The sequence below is a fragment of the Rhamphochromis longiceps genome, linkage group LG3 (genome assembly GCF_057381845.1).
Source record: "Rhamphochromis longiceps isolate RC_006_pf linkage group LG3, R_longiceps_female_GT1.1, whole genome shotgun sequence".
NCBI classification, from domain to species: domain Eukaryota; kingdom Metazoa; phylum Chordata; class Actinopteri; order Cichliformes; family Cichlidae; genus Rhamphochromis; species Rhamphochromis longiceps.
This window is the reverse complement of record NC_140559.1, coordinates 67322052-67346218: the sequence shown is the minus strand read 5'-3', so window position 1 is coordinate 67346218 and position 24167 is coordinate 67322052. Positions and strand designations below refer to the sequence as shown.

Here is a 24167-nt window from a genome sequence, read left to right as displayed (position 1 = left end):
TGAGGAGAAAACTGGAGCAGCCAAGCAGGGAGCTGCAGGTTGCTGGTTTGAGTCTCTGTTCAGATGCTGGTGTCTCCTCTCTCTGAGATGTCTGCAAACAGTCCCAGATAAAACAATAAGGATAATAAACAAACACGTGACTAAAATAACAATTATGACTCTGATGTGTTTCATGTGTAGCAGGATGGCCTCTATACAGCAGTCGCTGCAAGCATCCACATCGCCACACTTACTATTCTTTAAGCAGGCGTGCTGGGCTCCTCCTACGGAAAGTTTGAAACTTCATTTCCTTCATGCTGGTGAACTTTTTACCAAATATTTTCATCAAAGCTTCTCCATCACTGACAGGGATTGTTTGGATCTTCACACTCATCTCCACCAACCCTAAAAAATGAGTCTCACTTTGCTCATATAATGCCAGGAGTGTCTCCATATTCCACAAAAGTCTATGCAAACATGTAACAGTATCCCATATTCATAGAAATATTATTGATATTATAACAAAAGCTGTCACCAACACAATTGTCCCAAGTGCTTTTTTTAAACAGGATTTTCAACCAGAGGATTTCCCTATAGCTTAATTTTTTAAAATATTTTGTACACAACAACAGAATCATTTCAGAAAAACTCAAAATGACTGGTGTCAATATTATTTGCCCCACAAAAAAGGTCAAATATAAAAAAATATTGCAAACATTGCACAGTGAAAAGGCACTACAGCTCAGTTGTTCCCACTCTCCTTTGTCCTCCTGTCTCCCCTCCCTCTCCCCTCCAACGAGGAGTTAAACAGTTTGATGGCGTGTGGGACAAAGGAGTTTTTAAGCCTGTTGGTTCTTGACTTTGAGAGAAGCAACCTGTCGCTGAATAGGCTCCTCTGATTATTTCCGAGCACGTGCAGAGGATGCCCAGCATTTTCCATAATGTCCATCAGTTTCTTTAATGTCCTTTTCTCTGCCACTGTCACCAAAGTGTCCAGCTTCATGCCGACCACAGAGCCAGCCTTCCTGATTCGTTTTTCCAGCCTGGATGAGTCCTTTGCTGTGCTGCTCCCCCAGCACACCACAGCATAGAACAGTACTCCTGCAACCACCGACTGATAAAACATCCTCAGGAGCTTCCTGCAGATGTTGAAGGACCTCAGCCTTCTGAGGAAGTACAGTCTGCTTTGCCTTTTATGTACAGGTGCTGCGTGTTGCATGACCAAACAAAACTTTCAGTGCACTGTGAAAGTAAAAAAACAAACAGACAGGAAGGCCTAGTTAGGACATATCTAAGCATGCTCTTCATCTTGGAAGGGTAATTCAAACCAAAACTAATTGGCAGGTTCAACTTGGTAACAAAAGAAAATGCCTCAGCCAGATAAATGCCCAAAACATTCATCCATCAGCCACACACACCACATAACACTGCTGTTCTATTAGATAATGAGTTTCTTCCCATGTAACCAGGTGTGTGTCATGGTAAAACCTCCCCCACACATCAGAACCCAGAATCTATTAGTGCCACCCATTTTAAACCCTCTCTACAGCATTCTGTTTACACCTGCTATCATTCAATCATCTTTCCTAACATAATACTAGTCCACTAGTTTACATATCACCTCTCATCCCACTAAGTGAACTGGACAAGATGATAAAACAGAAACGCATGCTTAAGATGTTATCTGGCCTTCATTGCATGTGTATATGTCTTAATAGGATTAATGCATTTTCTGTTTGTGTGTGTGATTTTTGTGTACCTCTCCTCCTTGCAGTGTTTCAGACACTTTTCAATTCTCCACTCAAAGGCAGTCGGTTTTCCTCCCCAGGTTCCTTAGCCCAATTTGATCTCCCACACTAAACAACAGTGTTCTTCCATGTCTCCTCCCCCTCCTTCCACTGTAGTCTCGTCTCCCCCCTTGCAGCAGTCCATTGCATCTCCATCCATCCAGTCATGATGATGGTGTTTTCTCCTTGCTGATGCCTTTTGCACATACTGCTGTTGCTGCTGGACCCCTCGCTGCTCAGGATACTGCTGTTGTCTCTTGACCTGCCATGTTGTTGCTTTTGGATCTGCATTTCTTGTTTTCAGGGAGACGTTAACATCCTTGGAGCTTGCTTTTCGGGATGAGGAACACATGGAAGTGAAGCTGTAAAACAATTCAGCCAAAACTCGTCCTGGGTGTTTCTAATGATGTTAAGCTATTATTTTACTCCGACCGCCGCCTGTGGAGATTGATCCAGGTCTGCTTCCCACCTGCAACTGACACACTGAGACATTTTGATCATTCTCATCACTACTTAAATCACACATCTCCCCTCACTTTTGTTTTTGAGCCAACAGAACCACGTCATCTGCGAAAAGCAGAGATACGATTCGGAGATTCGGAGGCCCTGGGGCAGACCCAGGACACACTGGAGAGATTATATCTCTTAGCTGGCCTGGGAACGCCTTGGTGTTCCCCCAGACAAGCTGGAGGAGGTGGCAGGGGAGAGGGAAGTCTGGGCTTCTCTGCTTGGGCTGCTGCCCCCATGGTCCTGGATAAGCGGGAGAAGTTGGATGGATGTATGTATGGATGTATGTTATATTTGAAGTGCTTACAACTCATAAACAATGATGTCTGGAGACCAGAGCTCCCTCACAGGTAGAGAAGTCTTAGTGACACCATCACACTCCTTGGGGTCCCAGACCAGGAACTAATTGTGCCAGTACTGCCACAGAAGTAATTGTAATTGTTTTTAAATCTCCAGTGTAACATTTAAATATGTGAGCAGCTTTTTACAGTGTCCATGGTTATTCCTGTTATAAATGTTACATTTAGTGAGTACTTACCAGTCTCAGCCACAAGAAAGTAGTGAGTATCTGTGTTTTGTCATTCTGAAATACAGTGAATATTAGTAATCCTGTTACAGATTGAATTGAGCCTGGTTTGATGGAGATAAATGAGTAGGAAGCAGCCTCTCTGTTGCCAGAGAGCTCTAGCTTTAGTATTATATTAGAATTTCTTTCATTTCATCCATCTCTTTGAGGGGACTCCTGCAGATGGGTGAGCTGTAGCTAACCTGTATACAGTCATGGGGAGTTTTTTGTCTGGCCGAGGAGGGGAACGCCTGCCGACACCGGAGGCAAAATCCTGGGTGTTTGATTCCCCAGGCCTGTATTCCAGTCCACTGTCTGGAACCATTTCTGCGTACCACAATGTTCGTGGAGTGGCGGTGTTCAAGCAAGGAACCTCACGGGGGACGCCTCGTGTAGCAAAATGGGATCTAGAGCCAGTAAAGCGGCGGACGTTCCACTGGGCAGCCGGATGACAAACTCCTGTGTGACTGTATGGCAAGAACTGTGGGTAAAAGTATGTTGTGTTAGATGGCAGAGAATGGTTGTGTGGGAAAGGGTTCACTCAGCATGAGTCAGTTGAAAGTTAGAAGAGCAGCTGGAGAGAAAGGAAAAGAGATGTTGAAGAAGTGAGTTAATAGGTTGACGTGTGGTAGAGTTGGATGTCTCGAGACCACTTTTACGTGGTCTTGGTCTCGACAGACTTTGGTCTCGGTCTTGCTTTCTCAGATCGACATAGTGTTCGGGAGATTTGGAGTCAACCATCGGCGGAGCGGATTTGATGTTACAATTTGATGTTACACTGTTAGCCTTTGCAGTAATTTCCATAGCTTAGTACTGCAAAATCAACAGTAAAAAACTCTAAAGGATGTTTGCAGTTTGGTACTGTAATTTGCATGTAATTGTGGGAAAATTCCATGAGATTACATTATTTTTACGGTAACTCACCGTACTCATGGAAACAGCTGTAAAATACAGCAAATGTAACAATTGGTGATGTTACTGAGATTATACTATTACACCATCCGGATTTCTGTTGTTTTCTACTGTAGATCTAAGAGTAATTACTTAAATCCTCATTCAGAGTGTATTACCATAAAATGCAATTCATTGTGAGAGTAGTATCACATGTAAACTACAATATGCAGCATCATTTTTAACTTAAGGAGTAAGTTGCAGCTACACTATTTGAAGTATTTGAAGTATACCTGAAGTATACTAAGAAGTACAACGAAATACCCAGCAAGCATTGCAGTGCTTTAACTGTAAAATTAAAACAACTATGAAACAAATAATTGATGTTTTAAAGAAGAATTTGTCACAAATTCTTGTGTAATGTCTTTTACCTTTTGAACAGAGTAACAGAGTGGCAAAAAATGTTTAAACCGTGAGTGAAAAGGGTTAATAGTTAATACACCTCAACTCTCAAATCATTTTCTCACCTGTTTGCAATATAATTCTGGTACGTGAACTATGAGTGTAGTTCTCTGCAAAGGAAGCCTTCTTGACAGGGACTAGAAAGAGAGAGCAGATTTCTCCTGTTTTGGCTTCCCTTCATTGGCTTCCTGTTAAATCCAGAATTCAAAATCCTGCTCCTCACATACAAGGTCTTAAATAATCAGGCCCCATCTTATCTTAATGACCTTGTAGTACCATATCACCCTATTAGAGCACTTCGCTCTCGCTCTGCAGGCCTACTTGTTGTTCCTAGAGTATTTAAAAGTAGAATGGGAGGCAGAGCCTTCAGTTTTCAGGCCCCTCTTCTGTGGAACCAGCTTCCAGTTTGGATTCAGGAGACAGACACTATCTCTACTTTTAAGATTAGGCTTCAAACTTTCCTTTTTGCTAAAGCATATAGTTAGGGCTGGACCAGGTGACCCTGAATCCTCCCTTAGTTATGCTGCAATAGACGTAGGCTGCCGGGGATTCCCATGATGCACTGAGTTTTTCCTTTCCAGTCACCTTTCTCACTCACTATGTATTAATAGACCTCTCTGCATTGAATCATATCTGTTATTAACCTCTGTCTCTCTTCCACAGCATGTCTTTTGTCCTGTCTTCCTTCTCTCACCCCAACCGGTCGTAGCAGATGGCCCCGCCCCTCCCTGAGCCTGGTTCTGCCGGAGGTTTCTTCCTGTTAAAAGGGAGTTTTTCCTTCCCACTGTCGCCAAAGTGCTTGCTCATAGGGGGTCATATGATTGTTGGGTTTTTCTCTGTATCTATGGAGCGCCTTGAGGCCACTTTTGTTGTGATTTGGCGCTATATAAATAAAATTGAATTGAATTGAAATTGAATTGATAGTTGGAACTATTATCTGACTGTCTGGGGAATGGAGTGATTTGTTACATGTAAAAAATATGTTTCAACTGGATTTTAATTACTATGTGTTAATCGGAAGTAAGCCAAATATAAAGTAAAAAGTAAATCAATAGTATACTTGTAAGTTTAGTATTGAGTTAGAGTAGAGTATATTTTAAGTATACTCTTATAGACTGGAAAGGACATTATGCTAGTACAGTTATAGTGAACAAAAAGTACATCTAAAAGTTAATTTCAAGTATACTTCTATTTACTAAAACGGGGGCCAATGTAGTCCCAAGAAGCATTTGTAGTATACTTACCAGGTAAAGTATACTTAGACTGATTTCCTTTCTATATGTTACATTTAGAGTAATGTTTAAAAGTTACTGCATTTAGCAGGGTGTAGCTTTTTCTCTTCTTATTCTTTTTTATACTGGAACTTCATTTTATTTTGCAGCACATAGAGATGATGAGATGGTGGAAGAACAACAGAGACAATTTACGGACCGTTAAGATGTGCAACTTAGAAGCAGTCAGAGGTAACTGGATGGAGTTCAATCAGGTCAAATGCACAGTTGGTTGGATTATATCTGAAGGTCGTATGCTATTCGTGCTAACTCTGCTAGACTCCAAATTTCTCATCCAATTAATGCGGGAGTATCTCAAAGTAAACGAAACATCTAAACTTAACACTTTTTCCCTAAGACTGACTGACATGGGAAACATTGAAGTTGAATTGGAATCAGCGAATCAGTCTGAAGGTAAGTGTTTTTTCACTTATTCAAGAGAAGTCAGAAATGTGTTCTCATTACTGTTTGGTTTGATTTTTCAGCTACCGTGCCAGGTTATTTTCCAATCAAATGCTAAGACAAAATGTCAATAGATGATAGAAACATGGATGCTTGCAACAGGTAAATGGGCGAACTAACGAGGTTACGCCCATTTACCATGCTTAAAGGTGGTAAATGGTCGGTGTTTTCAGGTGTACTTGTACTACCTGTACAGTGCGGGGTGCTGACTAAGTCAGGCTAAACTCATTCAAGCGTCGAGCTCAAATATTTTTTCATTTTTGTGGACTGCTCACTTGTCTTTACTGTGCTTTTTGTCGGCACACATTTTGTGTTCATTGAAGCCTTTTGTGAATCATTTTGATCATGTCAAAACTGGGAATTGGTCCCTATTGACAATACTCTTATTTTGTTTTGGGTTGTTTTTTTTTTGCATTGCATATGTCTTTTGGATAGGTAATTTGTCATTGAAGTTTTTGCAACTATGTTTCTTTGTAAATTTTGTGGCTTCCGTGCATGGAAATTTATATTGTTCAGTTTGCATGTTAAAAGCCACAAACATGTAGCTAACTATAGGTTTTCCTGTGGAACTGAGAACTGCCCTGCCACTTTCAGAACATTTCCTGCCTTTCGTTCACATATGCATAGGAATCACAGAACCAGAAGGGAGGCCACTGAGGAGGAGTCCTGTAAGTTCACTGGTGACCTCAGCTGTCAAGTTCCTGGATGTGGGTATGCTGCACAAAACTTCACAACTCTTTGTGCCCATCTCAGATTTCACATCAAAGATGGGAAAAAAGTATTATGTCCATTTGAAGGTTGCTCTAAATACTTCAGTGTCCGAACATCATTTTCCAGCCATATTTCTCGAAAACATAAGCAGACAGTTCAGCAGTCAAGGCAACAAGAAATTGGTGAAATTGCCATAATACAAGGACAGGACACAGTTAATCTATTAGAAGACAGGGATTCACAACACAATACTACTGATGAAGATTTATTTCTAGATCGATTGGCTTTATTTTATTTCAAAATGCAGGCTAAAATGCTCTTGCCAACCAGCACTATACAGTGCATCATAGAGGAATTTCAGGATCTTCACAGCTGTGCAATGCACGATGTTGTGGCAAAACTGTCTGACAAACTGTCTGCATTTAATATTCCACAGGCAGAAGTGGATAACATCATTCAAGAACTTTCACAGAATGATCTCTTAACACTGTACAATAAAGGTGTGTTGAGATCTGACAAAACAAGGAAGACATTTTTCAAAGAAAATTTCAGTTATGTGGAACCCACTCAATTTTTTTAGGATCTGACAGTACAGGCAAACAGCGTTATTTTCAGTATGTGCCAATTAAAGAAACACTGAAGTCTCTCTTGAGACAACCCACAATACGGGAACAGTACAAACAGTCAAAACTACGCCGATCACCAGACATGGTTTTAGAGGATGTCTCAGATGGTCAAAATGTCAAGGATAATGCACTTTTACAGCACTATCCATCATCTCTTTCACTCATTCTCTACCAAGATGCATTTGAAGTGGTTAATCCATTAGGGTCTGGCAAAAAGAAACATAAAATCCTGGCAGTGTACATGACTCTAGGTGAGATCTTGCCACACAACCGGTCCTCTGTTGATGCAATGCAACTTGTTCTGCTTTGCAGGAACACTGACTTCAAACCTTTTGGCCATAACAAAGTTTTTTCCAGTCTTATTGCAGACCTTAAAGATATGGAAGAGACAGGTGTTCTGGTAGAGGATGGAACCATAATGAAGGCAGCTTTGATAGCCATCTTAGGAGACAATCTGGGCTCCCACTGCATAGGTGGTTTCACTGAGAATTTCAGCTGCAGCAAACATTTTTGCAGATACTGCTTAATTGACAGGGAAAGCGTTATCAATGATCCACTATCACTTGGACAAAAAAGAACAGCTGATAACTATAAAGACAGTGTTGAGGTCCTCTCTACAAGTGACCACTCGGTTGTGAATGACATTAAATTTGACTCTGTGTTTAATTCACTGAAGTATTTCCATGTGTGCTCTGGGTTACCTCCATGTTTGGGCCATGATTTATTTGAAGGAGTGGTTTCCAGTGACTTGTCGCTATATATTGATACCCTTGTGCAAGTGGAAGGGCATTTCACATACAACCAGTTAAACAGAGCAATTGTACAGTTCAAACACGTAGGAAGTGGCAGAACAGAACTGGTGTCTTCTACGACTTCTGCCTCTGTACATTGGTGAAAAGATAAAACATCCTGTGGATAGTGAGGTTTGGCAGTTATGCCTTAAACTTAGAGACATTGTTGATATTGTATGTGCCCCCAAAATAAGTCACAATGACATTGCCTACTGTCGCGGTTCGAATTTGAGGAAGAGACATACGACTGAGAATCCATAGTAGGTCAACACAAATCATTTTATTAAAAACACACAATACAGTGTGGGAAGATCCGGACTTCTTCTTCGTCTGCACAAAGACAGAAAGCTTTATAGCCATTTATGACGTCAGAAGAATTCAGAAGAATTCCCCTATCTCCTTCTATGTCCTTCTATGGATAAGAACAACAACATTTTCCAGATGTTTCCACTCAGCCCAGCACTCCGAGAAAACAGTGTGTGTGTGATGTGTATCTCTATTCGTGTCTATTGTGTGTGTATGTCAAACAGGGAGCATGTCCTAAGACGCCCTCACAGTTCTCCATAAGTGTGTGTGTGCCCGTACGTGTTTTATATAACTCTGTATGTGCATGTTTTGTGTAGACCTGCAAATGAATTGGAGGCCCAACTGGACCCTCTAGCTCGAGAGGTGCTTTCGCCACATGATAGAGTATTACATCTAGAATGGGTTTTTATCCTACGTGCTCTGAAATAAACGATAAATGATACATGATAAACTGAAGATAAGTAATACAGACTAATGAAGTAACGATGAAATAATGACGGTGTTTTATGAATGATATATAGTGACAGTAAAATAAGATGTTTTTCTCGATACTACCTAAAGATACTGATAGAGGACTATATACATCTGAGACACAGTAGGTTTCCTGACAAAGCTTTAAAAGCTAAACATCACTATTTGTTACATTATGCAGAGCTTATCCTTCACTTTGGACCACTCATTCGTTTGCGGACCCTTAGGTTTGAGAGCAAGCACTCGTATTTCAAAGCATGTACAAGAACAGTGCACAACTTCGTCAACTTATGCAAGACTCTGACAGAACGGCATCAGTTACTGCAGTCCTACATCTCAGTGGGCCAATTGTTTCCACCTACAGTTCAAATCATTTGAGAAGCAAGTGATTACAATCATCATCTTTACAACGCTGTCATTCAAGAAGCTGTGGCAAAAGCCGGCTGCACTAATCAGACCACTTTGGATGTGTCAGCAGTTGTCCACAAAGGTACCAAGTATGTGAAAGGCTATGTTTCCATTGTAGATGACAGTGATGATGGCTTGGTTTTTTGGGAAGATAGCTGTTATACTTGTTAACGATTCTGGATTGTACTTTGTGCTCGAGTTGCATCACTCAGTACTTCTCATTGACCTTGGACTTCACTGCTTGCGTTGCCCTACAGAAAGAAGTGTGTGTGTAAATGCTGACAGTCTGATGGATTATTACCCACTACCACTTTATAACATGGCAGGTCTTTTTGTTGTCTCCCTACACCATTCAGTTTCCTCTTAATTCTTTTTCAGGGATGGAAATTGAAGAGGAACTCACAAGGCTCCTGCCGGCACTAGACAGAGAGAAAATAATCTGCATTGTAGAACATCTGACAGACGTTATTGGTGTACAACAAAAAAGTGATCTTTTGTTTGTGGAGGCAGAAGATCTCAAACCCTTTCTCACACCAATTCAAATACGTAAACTACTTCTTGCATTTAAAGGAGGTTTGTGTAGGTTCTGTATAAATCATAGACTTGAGTCTATGATTTGAAGGTCACTCATAGACTCATATGTCACTGATTAGCTTGATTAGCTTTTTTTTTCTCTTCACCATACTACACATGTACTTTGACGGTATAATATTGAAGAGCGTTTTGGGGCTCACATTGTCCGGTAGATAATTAACACGGAAAACATAAACAAAAGTAGACACTAAATCTAACACCATTAACCTTTCATTGGTAGTGGTACAACTAAGGATTTGAAATTGTGACATACTGTAAAATATATTGACTCAAGGTCTTTTCAATGCAAGACCTTGAGTTTGTAGTTCTTTTGCAGTCCTGGGATTGCTTCTTTTCATCTTCAGACAAGGTCCCCAAAACTGCCTTGCCGTTACTACTCAATCCTAATTGAAGGGTTCATCTTTTAGTGAGGACATATTTGTTGACATAGTAGCTTTTTAAGGTAGCTTTTCCAATGATCTTTATTTATTTATTTTTTTAGATGGCAACAGACCAGAGAACCTGAATGACACCATTACTCTGGAGCCTTGCCCTGCTGCATCAGTTATAACATCAAGCCATCCACCTCACCCCTCCTCCTCCACGTCCACCACTATGTACAACCATTACTCCAGCTCTTGGGTCTCACACTTACAGATTCCTTGGGAAAGATTTCCACTCCGACTGTCGCATGCAATCACAAGAGGAGACAGAGCTCATCCAGAGGACAGGAGAAGTATGGTCAGAATTGTTGTGGAGGCCATGCAAGTTCACTGCAGAAACCCTAAACGTGCATCATGTGAAGAAGTTGCTAAAATCATTGTAAACAGATACCCTCAAACATCTGCAGATCTTACTGAAAAGGGAGAAAGACTGGGTTGTGGACATTATTCACAACTAAGAAGCATCAAATCGTCTTCGTCAAACAAAGAGAACCAGGAACGAGGAAGACTGCAGTCCCAACAGTAGTGCAACCCCACCTAAAAAAGTTAGATGCCTTGTTGATAGCTGACCCACACTGATCACAGAGATGCTTTTTGACCCCACTGTGAAAGAGTTCATGTCGTTTTAAGTCACCTGACGTGGGGAAGCTTCTCCCACATTCTTTGCAGTATTTCAGTTTGTCGCCAGTGTGTTTACGTTGATGTATTTTTAGGCCGGCTTGCTGACTGAAAGTCTAAAATACTTAGTCATTTGTTTAATTGTAATTTAGCATTATATAACTCACATATAAAACTATCAATTGTAATTTTAAATGGTTTAAAAGCATGTAGAAGAGCATATTTAGGCAAGTACATTTCTCCTTTTGTTATCAAGAAGCACAGACAAAAAGGAAAAAAAAACTGAATCATTGGTCATTGGTCCCCACCAATGCCAAAACGAAATCTACGCCCACTGTCTCTTCCATTGCCGTTTCACTCCAAACGTAACAAATGTCCAACTCAGACACTGTTCTCAATTTGCATTCACACACAGTGAAGTTGCAGCTTGTTGGAAACGCATCTCCATCCATCCATCCAGTCATGATGATGGTGTTTTCTCCTTGCTGATGCCTTTTGCACATACTGCTGTTGCTGCTGGACCCCTCGCTGCTCAGGATACTGCTGTTGTCTCTTGACCTGCCATGTTGTTGCTTTTGGATCTGCATTTCGCGACAGTCAAGTGGAGGGTGCGTCTGTCCTCTCAGTAAGTGAGTGAGACAGTAGACAGTGGTGAGGAGGGCTGTGCGAAAGCAAAAACACATAAATATGCCTGACACCCGTAAACGAAGCAGCATCTGGCTGCAGTTTAAAGACTTTTTTGTCTGTCTTGGTCTTGGTCTTGGTCTCGTCTCGACTTCGTCTCATCTTGGTCTCGGTCTTGGTCTCGTCTCGACTTCGTCTCGACCTGTTCTTAGTCTTGTCTTGGTCTCGATACCCTCTGGTCTTGGTCTTGGTTTAGGTGGTCTTGACTGCAAGTCTAGTTGCACCAGTGGTGCCATGAGCAGTATCTATCTGCTGCTCATCAGCTGCTATGCCGTGGTTATTGTCAAAATGTGGTGTATTTGGATCACTCAATCCTAAGTGGATATGGATATGATCCAGGATTGGATGTTTTGTATAAAATTTGAAAGGAACAATTGTTCCTTTCCCCTTTGCTGTGTACTCTGCTGATGCTGTTTTCAAAACCTACCACACTCATGTACAGTATCAGTGTCACACCGAGATATTTCAAAGATAATAATAATACATTTTATTTGAAAGCGCCTTTCAAAACACTCAAGGTCACTGTCCGAAAGTCTCCTATATTTCAATCGCATCGCTATAAGTGCAACGTTAATTTCTGCCGATAAGTTCCACTTTGTTCTTACTGTTTGCTGCGGTGATGACGTCACATGCTTTTACGACGGTCGTGCCGTATCACGAGTCGGAGGAGCACTAGGCATGTTTTTCTTCATGAGTGTGGGGGAATAGCGATCTCCAGCCGTGTGCGTTCCTGTGCAAATGTGAGTCAAAATCCCTCCAGTTCTACGAGTCTATTTCCACTTATAGCACGGGTTGTACTTTGACGTTAATTACAAGGGGTTTATGCTAGGAGATTTATCGAGATTGGTAGAGGCATGTGACTTACCACCGTAGCATTTGTTGGATCTGTGTACTGCAGTTGTGTTATTTAGCCACTAGAGGGCACTGAAGACCATGTAATTGCTGACCTTTCCTAATTTGGGGGCATTAGGTCTTTTCTGTTGTCTGAGATATGCAGATATTCTTGTTTCCTGCCTGTTCAAATGGGATTGTGGGACTTTCTTATGTCAGAGCATTCAGCTGATTATTTGTGTTACAGTTCATCAAATCAAATCAAATCAAATCACTTTTATTGTCACATCACATGTGCAGGCACACTGGCACAGCACATGCGAGTGAAATTCTTGTGTGCGAGCCCCACAAGCAACAGAGATGTGCAAAACATAACAACACAAACGAGCAAAATACAAGAATGGCCAACCTGAAACTAATAAATATATGTACAATATATAATAGTGTATGCATTTCTGGATGTGTATACTAAATGTTTTCCTACGTGTGTGTGTGTGTGTGTGTGTGTGTGTGTGTGTGTGTGTGTGTGTGTGTGTATATATACACATTTTTACAAATTAAATAGTAAAAAAATAATAAAATAAAATATAAAAATATACAGAGTTGAATATGTGCAAAACAGTGGCATTACTGTACAGTGTGTAGTGCATAATGTTGAAGTTCCAGTAGTGAAGCTGAGGTGTCTATGACGTGTTCAGCAGTCTGATGGCCTGATGGAAGAAGCTGTCTCTCAGTCTGCTGGTTCGGGACCGGATGCTGCAGAACCTCCTTCCTGATGGAAGTAGTCTGAACAGTTTATGGCTGGGGTGACTGGAGTCCTTGATGATCCTCCCCGCTTTCCTCAGGCAGCGCTTCCTGTAGATATCTTGGAGGGAGGGAAGCTCACCTCCAATTATCCGTTCAGAGCACCGCACTACTCGCTGGAGAGCTTTGCAGTTGTAGGCGGTGCTGTTGCCATACCAGGTGGTGATGCATCCAGTGAGGATGCTCTCAATGGCACAGCGATAGAAGGTCCTGAGGATGCGGGGGCTCATGCTGAATCTTTTCAGTCTCCTGAGAAAGAATTATATTGGCATGATGTTGGGAAGTGACGATTGTTATATTTACATGTGAAAATTGTTTCTCCTTGTTTCTTGTTATTCAGAACCACACGTCTGTCCACCCCTCCCACATTTGTTAAGTATGCCCACTGCTGTACTGTTGAGCTCTCTGTGCCCCACTCTCTGACCGGAGTTTAAGTCCTGAGGGAGCTATCATCCCAGCATCCCAGAGATAACTCTCTAACAGTCACTGTACACATTAGAATAAAAAGCAAGATAAAAGCAAGCAGTTCACACAATTGTAAAAGCATAAGACATAAACTAATAAAAGAGCAGAGTGGGAGGTTATGTGGGATAAGCTATTTTGAACAAGTGAGTTTTGAGTTGGGACTTAAAGAGAGAGAAGGAAGAGATGTTTCTTAAATCAGGAGGTCGGGAATTCCAGAGTCGTGGAGCAGAGCAGCTGAAAGCCCTGCTCCCCATGGTGGCAAGACGGGGAGAGGGGACGGAGAGTGAAAGGGAAGAAGTAGATCTGAGACAACGAGATGGGGCGGTGATCTTAACCAGATCAGAGAGATATGGAGGGGAGAGATGATGAATAGCCTTAAATGTATGCAAGAGTATTTTGAAATTGATGCCATATTTGACCGGGAGCCAGTGAAGCTGCTGCAGGACAGGAGTGATGTGGTGGATAGAAGGGGTCCTGGTGATGATACAGGCAGCAGAGTTCTGGACGCGTTGGAGCTTGTGGATGGATTTTTGAGTATAAAAATAACCTGAATAAATACAAATAAAGGGAAAGAGCTGTCCAAACCTCTGTCTCTGACCATCTGTGTTAACACTTGAAATCGGAAACATGTAAATGTAACAAACATGTTAAAACATAAGAAATCAGGAAGGGGCAAAAAAAGCATTTTGCTAAAAAAAGATTTAGAGCAGAAGTTTTTAAAATGAAGATATATTGCATTTATTTACAATTAAAAACACACAGAGCAGAAAGTGTGTTACTGTTTTACATCCACAGACACACAAGAAAAGAAGCAGGCAACATGAGGTCAAGTTATGGCAATTTTATTTTTGTATGTCAGTACATGTATTCAGAATAGAGTTTTTAAAAAACAAACAAACGTCCCAAGTAAAGTTTGGGGGGATTTTTGTGAAAGAAAGGTTGAGAGAGGGGGAAGGAGGAAGATGCTGCTGGGTCAGTTCTTTCTCAGCAGTCTGCTCCAGAATCCCCTCCTGTCCCCGGCTTGCTTTTCTTTTGCCTTCAGCTCTTTTAAGGTTTTGTTGAGCTGCTCCTCGGCATCTTTAAATGTTTCTTTCAGCTGCTGTTTGGCCATTTTCTCTTTGTGTTTGAGGAGCTCTTTAGCTTCCTTTTTGTGCTTTTGTATTTCTTTAAGTTCATCTTTGCAGCCTTTCTTGGTCACCGTCGTTTCTTTCTTCAATACCTTCAACTCAATTTTCTCTTCTGCAAGTTCCTCTTGCACTTTCATCAGTTCCTTCTTCATGTTTTGAGTGTAACTCTTTGTATCTTCCATTTCTTTCTTTGCTTCCTGTATTTTAATTTTCTCTTCCTCCAACACTTTTTGAGCTTCCAACAATTCTTTCTTCATATTTTCAATCTCATTTTCTGCCTCGTCTTTACATTTTTTCTCCTCTTCAAGTTGTTGCTTCACATGCAGTAATTCCTTCCTTAGTGTTTCAGCTTCAGCCATTACATTTGCAGCTTCTTGTGTTTCCAACTGCATTTTCCTTTTTTCCTCTTCAAAAGCTTCCTGCACCTCCTGTAATTCCTGCATCACATTTCCTGCCTCCTTCTTTGCAGTTTGATATTTATTTTTGGCTTCTTGTGCTGTGCTTTTCTCTTCCTCCAATGCTTTTTGAGCTTCCAACAGTTCTTTCTTCATGTTTTCATTCTCGTTTTCTGCCTGTTGTTTTCTCATCTTCTCTCCTTTAAGTTTGAGACCCACATCCAGTAATTCCTGCAATACTACTTCAGTTTCAAACTTTGAATTTTTAGCTTCTCCTGTTGATTTTTCTGCCTCTTCTTTTAATTTGACATTTTCAGCCTGTATCATTTGAAATTTAAAATGAATCAGCTGTACTGTATTGTGAGGTGAAGCACTCACTGATCCTCTTCTGGTTCTCCCTTGATTCATTTTGGCCTTTTAAACAAAGGAACCAACGTTTTGTAGAGGAGTGAAGTGAAGTTTTCGATGTTTCTTCGTCAGCTGTCGTTTGTCCTGCACAGAGATGCTGCTGTAGATGTGTCTCTAGCTGTGTCTGGATACAATGAAACATGCTGGAACTAAGTGCTTGTGTTGCACAGTTCTACTAAACATTCCATTTCATGCATGCTCCGCCCACATGGTCAGGAATGTCAGGTGCTGCATCTCCAAATGCTGCTCCCGTTGCCTAGCAATAACAGCTGTTTACTTTTTGGGGTCTGGTTCATTGTTTAATAAAGAAAACATGTCCAAGTATTGGGTGCTGAGGCTCAGCGCATATTCTAGCCTGCTGTGTGGGTGGGCAGCTAGAAATCACTGGTGGGCAACATGAGTGAGGAGAAAACTGGAGCAGCCAAGCAGGGAGCTGCAGGTTGCTGGTTTGAGTCTCTGTTCAGATGCTGGTGTCTCCTCTCTCTGAGATGTCTGCAAACTGTCCCAGATAAAACAATAAGGATAATAAACAAACACGTGACTAAAATAACAATTATGACTCTGATGTGTTTCATGTGTAGCAGGATGGCCTCTATACAGCAGTCGCTGCAAGCATCCACATCGCCACACTTACTATTCTTTAAGCAGGCGTGCTGGGCTCCTCCTAAGGAAAGTTTGAAACTTCATTTCCTTCATGCTGGTGAACTTTTTACCAAATATTTTCATCAAAGCTTCTCCATCACTGACAGGGATTGTTTGGATCTTCACACTCATCTCCACCAACCCTAAAAAATGAGTCTCACTTTGCTCATATAATGCCAGGAGTGTCTCCATATTCCACAAAAGTCTATGCAAACATGTAACAGTATCCCATATTCATAGAAATATTATTGATATTATAACAAAAGCTGTCACCAACACAATTGTCCCAAGTGCTTTTTTAAACAGGATTTTCAACCAGAGGATTTCCCTATAGCTTAATTTTTTTAAATATTTTGTACACAACAGAATAATTTCAGAAAAACACAAAATGACTGGTGTCAATATTATTTGCCCCACAAAAAAGGTCGAATATAAAACAATATTGCAAATATTGCACAGTTGAAAAAAAAAGCACTACAGCTCAGTTGTTCCCGCCCTCCTTTGTCCTCCTGTTTCCCCTCCCTCTCCCCTCCAACGAGGAGTTTGATGGTGTTACGGATTCAAATATTGGGGATGGATACAAGAGGAAAAACCACAATAACAACACTGGTCCGGCCGTGTTGAGTCAAACGATGATTTTAATGATCACACGCGTGGGAGATGGACACCGTACGCAGACAGCATCAGATCTCAAAATGGTGGAGCATTGATCAAACTCTTATAGCCTCTAGTGGCCCCCACCTAATCATAAAAGCCTAAACATTCACATCCTTTCTCTCACACAGCGCCTAAGCTACGACCTTGGCTCCCTGTTTATCTGCTCCTGCTGAGATGTGGCAGAAAACCTCTCCAGTATGTTCTGTTCTCTTCTAATCAGACGAATAAGGCGATGACTTTCTGCGAACAGTATTTCTTATAACTCAGCAGTATAATGCATCATGAAACAATATCATTCATTCACAATAAATCAGCAGTCTAATGTAATGCAAATCAGTTTAACAAATGCAATAGTTATCACCTTCTTCTAATTCAGGAGGATAATGCAAACTAAAACTACATAATAATTCACAATCTTTAATTAGGGGTCTAACATGGCATAAAATAATATTATAATCCCACACTGGCAAACTTCTCCCAATGTTTCCACTGAAGGGGTTGGAAGTTAAAAAGCGCTGAAGGTTAGGTTTGGAGTAAATCATGGATGTGTGCACGTGAGTGTGCGCATGTGTGTGCACGTGTTTGTGTGCAGCTTGTAGTGCAAACGTGCATGCAGAATTCATGCAGACATGTGTAACTGGTCGTTTTGAGGTAGAAAAGAGTGATGCGCGGTCAAGCTGGTAGTTGAAAGTGTCAGTCAGAGTAGAAGAGCATTGTGTAAGAATGCAAGTAATAACAGAAAAGTGCAAGTCATTAATCGCATCACCCTGAAAAACCTGAGTAAGGAGTGCAGCTCCTGATGAAAGGAGGAGCACTGAAAACCAGGAAATGATGTTTCTGGAACAGTCTGATGACTGAAGCTGGATGTTTGAAGTCTCAGTGAACTGCTTGTCTTTTCCCCACAGCTCCTCCCTCAGCGATGTATATGGCTATATGTTATGAACAATGTGCTGATGTCCGTATCAGGTAACAAACAGCGTGACACAAACGGAGAACATTGTGTCCACTCGATAATATGCTGCTCTAAAAAGGCTCCATCCTGCAGGGAAGTCGGCCCAGCTTTACTCGCACAGCCTGCCAGCTCTGTTTGAACAGAAAGGACATCTGCACAAGAAACACAGCAGCCTGTCGCTCAGCACCAACCGCCTCACTGAGCGGATCAGTCTCAGGTACGACACGCCATCACAGATGCAGGGAAACAGGAGCTGTAGGTGCAGCAGTGTTAATAATGTCATGTATGATGCTACCACCTGATTTTGAGGAAGGAGGATACTGTAAACCCAATTTTGTCTGCTTGTTCTGACCTGGATATTCTCTGTTGGCCACAGAAAGTTTGCCATATCTGTAAAGATTCCTGACACTAAAGGTTGTAGGAGGTGCAGTGTAGGTAAGCAATGCCGAGTTACTCTGGTCAGTCTGTTTGTTCACGGAGAACAACTGCAGACACTTAGTCCTGCTCTCTCTGTTTCAGCAAGAAACCCATACACAGATAGTACATTTCTGTGCGGGGCTGTCCCATCTGGCCTGGTTTTACTCTTGTGGTATGAGCCTCTTCAGAAGTTCATGCATCTAAAGGTTTGTACAGATATGTCGAACTTGCCACCTGAATAAATGTCTTCCTTTCTAACTCTAACCCTATTTCCACAATGCAAACCAGTCATTAGACCTGAATTACATAAAAGTAGACAGACAGCATATCAGAATCTGAAGCATGCATTGTTTTTTTTAATAACATATGCATACTTTTTATTCAAGCCCAACAAGATTTTAGAGACTAAATAAAAGAAACGTTGTATAAACGCCGTCCAAAAACACCAACAGCACCTTCTCTGGGTCCAAGCTCGTGTAACTGAATGGTTACCATGTGTTTTCTGTGCTACAGGAACAGTGTTATCAGCACACAGTTCAACGCCAGCATGCACCATTAGATCACATAGCAGACTAATTGACAGGTTTTTTGTGAATGTCTCGCACATTTCATGAAGATAATGTATGTACTGTGAGAACAGAGCTCTGTGTTAAGCCTGTCTGCAGTCCTAACACAGTGCTGCTTGGAAACACGCCTGTGCCACAACATTATGGAAAAGTGGCATCAGTCCAAAGACGTGCAGTTAGGGGACAGGTTCATTGGAAACGCTAAATTGCCCATAGGTGTGAATGTGTGCGAATGGTTGTCTGTGTCTATGTGTTAGCCCTGCCACAGACTGGGACCTGTCCAGGGTGCACCCCGCCTCTCGCCCTAAGACAACTTGTTTCAACAAGCTTCCTTCTTTCCATGCATCAGGAGATAGTGGAGCACTCAGAGCCGTGCAGGTAACCCAGCTGGACCGAGACACTGTTCTCATCACCTTGGAAAGTAAGTCCCCTCGCATATTGTGAATCCTTCAAATGTCTTTCATGCTCATTCTCAATCTGTGTACCGTTTGGACAGGAACTGTAAAGATCGTGAACCTGCAAGGACTTCCATCCAGACAGCTGGCTGCAGAAATAGTCTTTGACTTCCCCATTGAAACACTAGGTAGAAATAATGATGTGACAAACAGAGTGAATGAGATCTGATGTGTGTCCTGAAAGCTGAGTGACACCTCCTGTTCTGTCAGTCTGCTTGCAGGATAGTGTGCTGGCGTTCTGGAAGCATGGCCTCAAAGGGAGGAGTTTCCATTCAGATGAGGTGATGAACTAGTAAATTCATCCAGCGTTGGCTGAGCTCGTATCATGTGCTTATCATATTAGTTCTAAGTCATTACACATGTGAATTTTCACTTTATAGGCAGGTAACACAAGAAATTACAGATAAGAGTCGTGTGTTCAGAGTTCTGGGAACAAACAGGTATGTTAACTGTATGCTGACAAGAGCTATCAATCACTGTGAGAAACTAGTAATCCTAGTACATCAGAAGTAATCAGGATAGTATTTTTCTTGATACTATTGTTAATAGACCTGGAAGTGATTTTCAGAGTAGCATGTGGAAGTAGCATGAATACTGCTAGCATTAATGGTAGCATTAAAGCAGGAGTCACACTAGAGTGTTTGTTCTGTTGGTTACTCAGATCCAAGGATTTAGGAAATGCAGCCTATGTGTTTGCATGCAGCCCTCCAAAGAAAAACAGCCATTAAAGTTACCAACTACCGTCTACCTGACACTTTGTACAGAAAACTACTTTCCTTAGTGCTAATTTTCTTTATGCTAGTGCCAAATCACAACAATAGTCACTTCAAGACACTGTATATTGTAAGGTAAAGGCCCTGCAATTATGGTGCACAAAGGTGAAAAACTCCCTTTTAGCAGGTGAAAACCTGAACCAGGCTGGGGGAGGGGTGGGCATCTGCTGTGATCGGTTGGGGGGTGAGAGGAGGAAGACGGGACAAAGACAATCTGGGGAAGAGAGCCAGAGAATATTCTCAACTAATGATTGAATGCAGAGAGGTGTTTAAATAGATAGTGAGTGAAAAGGGCGACTGAAGAAGAAACACTTGGTGCATCACGGGAACCCGCCAGCAGCCTAGACTTAGGCTAACTAAGGGAGGATTCAGGGAAGAAAGGAAAGTTGTAATCCTAATGTTAAAAGTAGAGAGGGTGTCTGTCTCCCAAACCCAAACTGGAAGCTGGTTCCACAGAAGTGGTGGCTGTAGCTCAGGTGGGGGAGCAGGTCACCTACTCCCCGTCTACATGCCAGATATCCTGCATGAAAGTTGCTCTCCAGTGCATCCGTCAGAGTATGAATGGGTGTGAACGGGTGAATGAGGCAAGCTTTGAGTGCTCAGAGTAGAAAAGCACTATATAAGAACCGGTCCATTTACCATTTACCAAGAGGGGCCTGGAAACCGAAGGGTCTGGCTCCCATTTTACTTTTAAATACTCGGAGCGAAGTGCTCTAATGGGGTGATATGGTACTATAAGGTCATTAAGATAAGACAGGGGCTGATTATTCAAAACCTTTTATGTGAGGATTTTGAATCTTTTATTCTGGATAAAACAGGGAGCCAATAAATGTTCTGTTTCTAGTCCCTGTCAGGACTCTCGCTGCAGCATGTTGCTCAGAGCAGTCTGGAATTGATTTTTGACTAAATAATTAAAACTAATAATAATATATTACTATATTATATTACTAACAAATCCAGGACACCCCTGTTGATCCAGCAGCTCTTAATGAAGTTTGTAATAAGAATCGTGGTGAGTTCATTAGAAATATTTCACTTTTCTTTTTTAAATCAGTCATTACTGGAATCATCTGAAGTGCAAAAACAGTGGGATTATATATGAGAAGGACGGACTCAAAGACTGTCGTGTATCACATATGTATTACATCGATGTCCAAAATCAATGCATCATTAATGAAACTGAAACAAAAGTACTGAATTTCATGTGGAAGACCAAACCTCAGCATTCAGGAAAGTCTTATACAGGAGCAAAGATAATGGACGTTACCCGGAGTTTTCCACTGTGAAACCAGGAATAACAGCTTAAAAATGTTTCTGTGATCTAAATCATTGTCAGCCTGGCAGGCAAATAGCGTGGACACCAAAGTTTGTGAACGTGATAACCTGAGAACAAAGACATGTAGGATTTTAAATCGGTACCATAGGTGTGTCTACTGGGAGGCTGAGGCTTAGCGCTGCTGGCTGCCAGTACTAAGTATTATTATACAACCCTTATTCAGTTGATCTTATCTTCTTTCCTTGTGTTTCAGTTAGTTTTTACTCAAACTGGGTGTAGAAGGAATCCTCGCAAAGGTTTCTTTTTCTTCTGTGTTATGTTTTATGTATTTCTCAGCTCTTTGCTTCCTTTTTTCTACTTTAAACTTGTTTGTATGCTGGTGTGTAAATGTTCACACTTATCATAAAGTTTAAAAAAGTAGTAGGCATGGTGATGAGCAGGAACAGGAGTAAAACTCCAGTAAGTGTACCAGTACTGTACCAGTGTGTAGCATTAAAGTCAAACTACAGTGGTTGTAGTATCAGTAGAGTAGTGTTAGTACTAGAGGTGGGAGGAGTAGAAGCAGGTGGAGGCACTGGCTTTAGGTTAGTACTGCCTTTCTCTGGTTCTCCTTTACAACTCATCTCCTTCTCATTTGCTGACAATGTGCAGAGCCATCATCCTTCAGAGCACACCGACTGATGACCCGTCAGCACTGAGCAGCCTGTACATCCTGACAGGACACGAAAGCAGCTACTGAGAGAGGACACGGGGCTCATTCGACGGTGTTACCAAAGAAAAGCACAGCCTGTCTGTAACTGTGGGGTGGAAACGATGCTCTGTTTCACTGAGGCTGTGCCAGGAAACGGTTCAATGCTGGGAATGACAAATGTTAGGAAGGTATCCTGCTGACTGTCCAGCCTTCACCTGTACACAAGACACCTGTCAAGGTCCTCGCTGGGGTTATAGTTGATAAAGCTTTCTAGCTTTTCTTGTCTATTCAGCTTACCTGCTTAAATCAGACCTTTCTGTTAAAGCTAATGCAGACTCCACTGATCCGCCCGCTCAGTGTGGACGGGAGAATAACCTGAACATGGCCTCTGGGACATCATCATACTGATGTTATGAAGCGCTCAGTCAGGTTTTCTTCTTGATCAGACTGAGGGGCAGACTGAGTGTGTTTTGGTGCCTCAACATTCAGTCATATTCTGTAAAGCCATTTTCTGTCTGCATGCTGCACATAACCTCTTTGGACCAGAGTGCTGTGACACCTACACCTTACACCTGCAGGAGCTGCTCGGCCATAGAAAGCTGCTCTGTGAAGTGCACGGCTTTTTTGCCAGTGTTGATTTTATGGGTTTAATGTAATAACTAATTTTTCACATCATCGTCTGAGTCGTAATCCCAACGAGGAAACCTGGAATGTAAAACTTGATGGACGCTCCAGCTGAAGAGTGAAGTGTCAGACTTTTAATGGATATTTCAAGCATTAGCGTACTTACAATGGCAGAAACAGTGCCACGTCTAAAGCATAGGAGCCATCTTCATCTCATGCTTCCCATTTCATGCAAGTTTCTTCTCATCCTCAGATGGACAGAATTTGGTTTGCTGACTTCATTCAGTCACACCATACTAGAGCATAAAAAGTGGAAATAAACTGATCAGTAAGAAAGTGTGATGCTTGAAAGTATAGCGTAAGGACAGCAGCAGCACTGCATTTACAACTGATATGATGACTTCAGCATCTTTAAAGAACTGTGAAGGAATTATCAGTGCTAACACAACCTTAAGCACGTGATGTGACCGTATACACTGCTTACACTTTCAGTATCCTTACTTAAAGAGAACATCTCAGAAAAAAGTACAGTTAGCAAGAAGCTTTGAGAACAAGGCAGTGTTATTGTATGCTAACCACCGTGGTGGTGTAGCTTGTCCTGATAAAAAGTGAATGTGGTCACATTATACTTGTTAACTAAAATGAAAAAATAAAATAATTCCACTACATGGGTAAAGATATTTATGATATTTATGGAAAGGATACTATAAAAGTAACACTGGCCTTGAGAGAAACTTGAAGTACAGTATGCATGTTGAGATTAATGTTTGTTTAATATGTTTTTGCTATTATGTGAAGATGTGATGTTATTAACAACACAGAATAGACAGAAATAAAGATTTTCATATCTCTTGGAGTTTTATGAAGAGTTTGTTGGGTTGTTCTTCTTTGAATGTGTGGATCGATGCTTCTGCGATTTATATCTTAATCCTTCATCCATCCATCCATCCATTCGCTTCCGCTTATCCTTTTCAGGGTCGCGGGGGGCGCTGGAGCCTATCCCAGCTGTCATAGGGCGAGAGGCGGGGTACACCCTGGACAGGTCGCCAGTCTGTCGCAGGGCCAACACACAGGGACAGACAACCATTCACACTCACATTCACTCACACATTCACACCTAGTGACAATTTGTATTATCCAATTAACCTATCCCCACAAGCTGCATGTCTTTGGACGGTGGGAGGAAGCCGGAGTACCCGGAGAGAACCCACGCAAACACGGGGAGAACATGCAAACTCCACACAGAAAGACCCCGGCCTGGTGTTGGAATTGAACTCAGGACCTTCTTGCTGTGCGGCAACAGTGCTAACCACCGTGCCACCGTGCTGCCCTTAATCCTTCAATTTGTAAAAAACATTTTGAATTCCGTTTGAGAAGATAAATGAAGGTTCTTGCGTTCAAGTGGAGGCTCTAGCAGACTGAGAAAGTAACTGCATAACTGTGTTATTCCTGCACCCATAGCAGCAAGTAAGTGAAGGCAGTGATGAGCGCTGATGAGTTCTCAGATCACTCAGTCAGTCTCTGAGCGT

General features: G+C 41.7%; 3 protein-coding genes across 6 annotated transcripts in view; 1 reads left to right on the top strand and 2 right to left on the bottom strand.

Moving 5' to 3' along the window:
- The window catches only part of LOC146676476 (protein NLRC3-like), a 455324-nt gene that overhangs the window by 85221 nt on the left and 345936 nt on the right, over nt 1-24167 (bottom strand). The window lies entirely within an intron of this gene.
- The window catches only part of LOC146676484 (NACHT, LRR and PYD domains-containing protein 12-like), a 68822-nt gene that overhangs the window by 18146 nt on the left and 26509 nt on the right, over nt 1-24167 (bottom strand). The gene's annotated exons all lie outside the window — the stretch shown is intronic.
- On the top strand, nt 1973-22953 carry LOC146676486 (mitogen-activated protein kinase kinase kinase kinase 2-like). Of its 4 annotated transcripts, none has more exons than XM_085402193.1 (8): nt 1973-2222; nt 2316-2544; nt 17790-17850; nt 17930-18053; nt 18213-18271; nt 18356-18459; nt 19077-19402; nt 19485-19546. In XM_085402193.1, the coding sequence occupies exons 2-7, from the start codon at nt 2539-2541 to the stop codon at nt 19125-19127; spliced, it is 405 nt and encodes a 134-aa protein (XP_085258319.1). In that variant the 5' UTR covers nt 1973-2222; nt 2316-2538; the 3' UTR covers nt 19128-19402; nt 19485-19546. The 4 variants fall into 4 exon arrangements, with proteins under 4 accessions (XP_085258319.1, XP_085258316.1, XP_085258318.1 ...); XM_085402192.1 differs by lacking the exons at nt 1973-2222; nt 2316-2544 and adding an exon at nt 11427-12295 and having other exon boundaries at nt 19169-19240; nt 19316-19402; nt 19485-19537; XM_085402190.1 differs by lacking the exons at nt 1973-2222; nt 2316-2544 and adding an exon at nt 11425-12295.